The sequence below is a fragment of the Oncorhynchus gorbuscha genome, linkage group LG20 (assembly GCF_021184085.1).
Source record: "Oncorhynchus gorbuscha isolate QuinsamMale2020 ecotype Even-year linkage group LG20, OgorEven_v1.0, whole genome shotgun sequence".
Classification (NCBI taxonomy): Eukaryota; Metazoa; Chordata; class Actinopteri; order Salmoniformes; family Salmonidae; genus Oncorhynchus; species Oncorhynchus gorbuscha.
The window spans coordinates 36,787,837-36,792,836 of record NC_060192.1 but is presented as its reverse complement, the minus strand read 5'-3'; the positions used below and the strand labels follow the sequence as shown (position 1 = coordinate 36,792,836).

At 43.5% G+C, this 5,000-nt stretch overlaps 1 protein-coding gene across 1 annotated transcript in view; it reads right to left on the bottom strand.

Moving 5' to 3' along the window:
• Nucleotides 1-5,000, bottom strand: part of LOC124006908 (neurobeachin-like) — a 334,491-nt gene that overhangs the window by 7,486 nt on the left and 322,005 nt on the right. Inside the window, exon 16 of the mRNA XM_046317097.1 lies at nt 2,111-2,190. Within this exon, the coding sequence (XP_046173053.1) occupies nt 2,111-2,190 (80 nt within the window). The remainder of the gene's footprint in view (nt 1-2,110; nt 2,191-5,000) is intronic.

Below are 5,000 nucleotides of genomic sequence, written 5' to 3'. Positions count from 1 at the left end.
ACAGGAGTGAGGGGAAAGAGGAGTGAGAGGAAAGAGGAGTGAGAGGTAGGAGGAGTGAGGGGAAAGAGGAGTGAGGGGAGAGAGGAGTGAGAGGTAGGAGGAGTGAGGGGAAAGAGGAGTGAGGGGAGAGAGGAGTGAGGGGAAAGAGGAGTGAGAGGAAAGAGGAGTGAGAGGTAGGAGGAGTGAGGGGAAAGAGGAGTGAGGGGAGAGAGGAGTGAGGGGAAAGAGGAGTGAGGGGAGAGAGGAGTGAGGGGTAGGAGGAGTGAGGGGTGAGGGGGAAGAGGAGTGAGAGGTAGGAGGAGTGAGGGGAAAGAGGAGTGAGGGGAAAGAGGAGTGAGGGGAGGGAGGAGTGAGAGGATCAGGAGTGAGAGGTAAGAGGAGTGAGGGGAGGGAGGAGTGAGGGGAGGGAGGAGTGAGGGGAGGGAGGAGTGAGGGGAAAGAGGTGTGAGGGGAGGGAGGAGAGAGAGGATCAGGAGTGAGAGGTAAGAGGAATGAGAGGAAAGAGGAGTGAGGGGAAGAGGAGTGAGGGGAAAGAGGTGTGAAGGGAAAGAGGAGTGAGGGGAGGGAGGAGTGAGTGGAGGGAGGAGTGAGGGGAAAGAGGAGTGAGAGGAAAGAGGAGTGAGGGGAAAGAGGAGTGAGGGGAAAGAGGAGTGAGGGGAAAGAGGAGTGAGGGGAAAGAGGAGTGAGGGGAAAGAGGAGTGAGGGGAAAGGGGAGTGAGGGATCCACAGGGATGCTGGTCCATGTTGACTCCAATGCTTCTCACAGTTGTCAAGTTGGCTGGAGGTCCTTTGGGTGGTGGACCGTTCTTGATACACACAGGAAACTGTTGAGCGTGAAAACCCCAGCAGCTTTGCAGTTCTCGACAACACAAACCGGTGCGCCTGGTACCTACTACCATACGCTGTTCAAAGGCACTTAAATATTTTGTCTTACCCATTCACCCTCTGAATGGCACACGCACACAATCCCTGTCTCAACTGTCTCTAGGCTTAAATCTTTTAACCATACTGAACCATGCTGAATCTTTTAACCATACCACGTGGTTAAACTCTTAGACTATCGATACCGACAGAATAAGAACAAGTCTTTGATATTAATTACTAGTCTGCAGCTAGGAATTCGGTATCATTGAACGCGAAGAACGACAACCGCCGAAACATCCATCCTACAACAACATGAATGAATGTCACTCTGAACAATCCACTCTAACCACGAGAGAGGGAGAGAGACGGACAATTCTACAAAAGAAACAAACTTCTCACCAGAGATCATCACGACACACTGAGCGTAAATATATATATTGATTGCAATTATTCCAGAATGAGTGAGCGTTCATGTGTAAAGGATTAGCATTTCAACTGTTATAATTAACAACTCTGTAGTGACTTTTATCTTAGTCGACCCCCACTCTCCGTTTTGTCCACCAAGCCGCGATGCCGGTTTAGCCCACTAGGGGCACATTCCCCTATAATTAACAACTCTGTAGTGACTTCTTAGTCGACCCCCACTTCCCTTTTTGACTTACTTAGTTAGTAAATAAATGATTTAAGACAATTGATGTATGGATGACTCATAGTGAAGACTGGGTTCGTGCAGATAACCAACAATTTATGACGTTTGGAATGAGACTAACGTAAAGTAAATAATTCTGTAGTGACTTCTTAGTCGACCCCCACTCTCCGTTTTGTCCACCAAGCCGCGATGCCGGTTTAGCCCACTAGGGGCACATTCCCCTATAATTTCTTGTAACCATATTGACTTTGTTTGTTTATGCATTTCTGTGAATTACTTAGTTAGTAATAAATAAATGATTTAAGACAATTGATGTTTGGATGACTCATAGTGAAGACTGGGTTCGTGCAGATAACCAACAATTTATGACGTTTGGAATGAGACTAACGTGAAGTAAAGTAAATAATGAATTAATCAGAAGACTATTGATCAGATATTAAAATATCTGAAAGGTTATATTGGTAAATTATAACTTTGTAATCTGAATATTTTCCTTGGTGCCCCGACTTCCTAGTTAATTACCGTTACATGATTAATCAGTTTGATCTCGTATCAATTTAATGATAGTAAAGACACGACAATGTAAAACATTGTTACCTTGAGTATGAGTTGTTTGAGGAACAGCAGCATGAAGGCTCTGAGAGAGATGATCTCCTTCTGGGACGGCCTCGGTCCATCTGCACAAGAGACAACATCAATACAACGTTAAAACAACGTTACTACAACATCAAAACAACGTTAAAACAACGTTAAAACAACGTCAATACAACGTTAGAACAACGTTAAAACAACGTCAATACAACGTTAAAACAACGTCAAAACAACGTTAATACAACACTAATAAAACACTCATTCTATCTCCACACAGTAAACATCAACACAACGTTAAATTTCGGTCTACGGTAGGAATACACATGTACCGTATCACACACTCCTTTTCAACTGAGTTCAAGGCTGTGTGTGTGTGTGTGTGTGTGTGTGTGTGTGTGTGTGTGTGTGTGTGTGTGTGTGTGTGTGTGTGTGTGTGTGTGTGTGTGTGTGTGTGTGTGTGTGTGTGTGTGTGTGTGTGTGTGTGTGTTCAAGGCTGTGTGTGTATGTTTGTTTGTTCTGAAAATCCAACTGTGCCCCAGGCCATGTCTCTTCCTGGCTCCAGTAATGATGTGTGTGTTTTGTGGCAACCGGTGATCAATACCGCCCTCTGGGAGAGGAGAGGTCATTACTGAACACGGTTGATGAGGACACACAGAGGTAATGCTGAGACAGAGGTAATGCTGACACAGCGATAACGTTGACACAGAGGTAACAATGACACAGAGGTAACAACAACACAGAGGTAACAACAACACAGAGGTAACAACGACGCAGACGTAACAACGACACAGAGGTAACAACGACACATAGGTAACAACAACACAGAGGTAACAACAACACAGAGGTAACAACGACACAGAGGTAACAACGACACAGAGGTAGCAACGACACAGAGGTAACAACGACACAGAGGTAACAACAACACATAGGTAACAACAACAACAACACAGAGGTAACAACAACAACACAGAGGTAACAACAACAACACAGAGGTAACAACAGCACTGAAATTAACAACAACACAAGAACAACAACAGCATATACATAAGGTATAACAACAACAGCTTTCTTCAGGGTAACTTAACAACAACACAGAGGTAACAACAACAACACAGATGTAACAACAACACAGAGGTAACAATAACAACACAGAGGTAACAACAACACAGAGGTAACAATGACAGAGAGGTAACAACAACACAAGAGGTAACAACGACACAAGGTAACAACAACACATAAGTAACAACAACAACATGGGGTAACAACAACAACACAGAGGTAACAAGCAGCCCTTAGGCGTAACAACGACACAGAGGTAACAACGTACAAGGTAACAACAACACAGGTGGCTATGGCACAGAGGTAACAACAACAACACAGAGGTAACAACAACACAGGGGTAACAACGACACAGAGTAACAACGACACAGAGGTAACAGCGACACAGAGGTAACAACAACACAGAAGTAACAACAACACAGAGGTAACTGCTTGACACAGAGGTAACAACAACAACGACACAGAGGTAACAACAACAAGCGACAGAGGTAACAACAACACAGAGGTAACATGACAGAGAAGGCGTAACAACGACACAGAAGGTAACAACGACACAAGAGGTAACAACAACACAGAGGTAACAACGACACAGAGGTAACAACAACAACACAGAGGTAACAACAACAACACAGAGGTAACAACGACACATAGGTAACAACAACACAGAGGTAACAACAACACAGAGGTAACAGTGACACAGAGGTAACAACAACACAGAGGTAACAAACACAGAAATTAACAACAACACATAGGTAACAACAACAACATAGAGGTAACAACAACAACAGAGATGTAACAACAACAACAACACAGAGGTAACAACAACACAGAGGTAACAACAACAACAACACAGAGGTAACAACAACAACACAGAGGTAACAACAACACAGAGGTAACAACAACACAGAGTAACAACAACCACAGAGGTAACAACAACAACACAGAGGTAACAACAACACAGAGGTAACAACAACAACACAGAGGTAACAACAACACAGGTAACAGCAACACAGAGGTAACAACAACAACAACACAGAGGTAACAACAACAACACAGGGGTAAACAACAACACAGAGCAACAACAACAACACAGAGGTAACAACAACACTGGAGAATTAACAACAACACAGAGGTAACAACGTACATAGGTAACAACAACACAGATGTAACAACAACACAGATGTAACAATGACACAGAGTTAACAACGACACAGAGGTAACAACGACACAGAGGTAACAACGACACAGAGGTAACAACAACACATAGGTAACAACAACAACAACACAGAGGTAACAACAACAACACAGAGGTAACAACAACAACAACACAGAGGTAACAACAACACAAAGGTAACAACAACACAAAGGTAACAACAACACAGAGGTAACAACAACACAGAGGTAACAACAACACAGAGGTAACAACGACACATAGGTAACAACAACACAGAGGTAACAACAACACAGAGGTAACAACGACACAGAGTTAACAACGACACAGAGGTAACAACGACACAGAGGTAACAACGACACAGAGGTAACAACGACACAGAGGTAACAACAACACATAGGTAACAACAACAACAACACAGAGGTAACAACAACAACACAGAGGTAACAACAACAACAACACAGAGGTAACAACAACACAGAGGTAACAACAACACAGAGGTAACAACAACACAGAGGTAACAACAACTCATAGGTAACAACAACAACAACACAGAGGTAACAACGACACAGAGGTAACAACGACACAGAGGTAACAACAACACATAGGTAACAACAACAACAACACAGAGGTAACAACAACAACACATAGGTAACAACAACAACA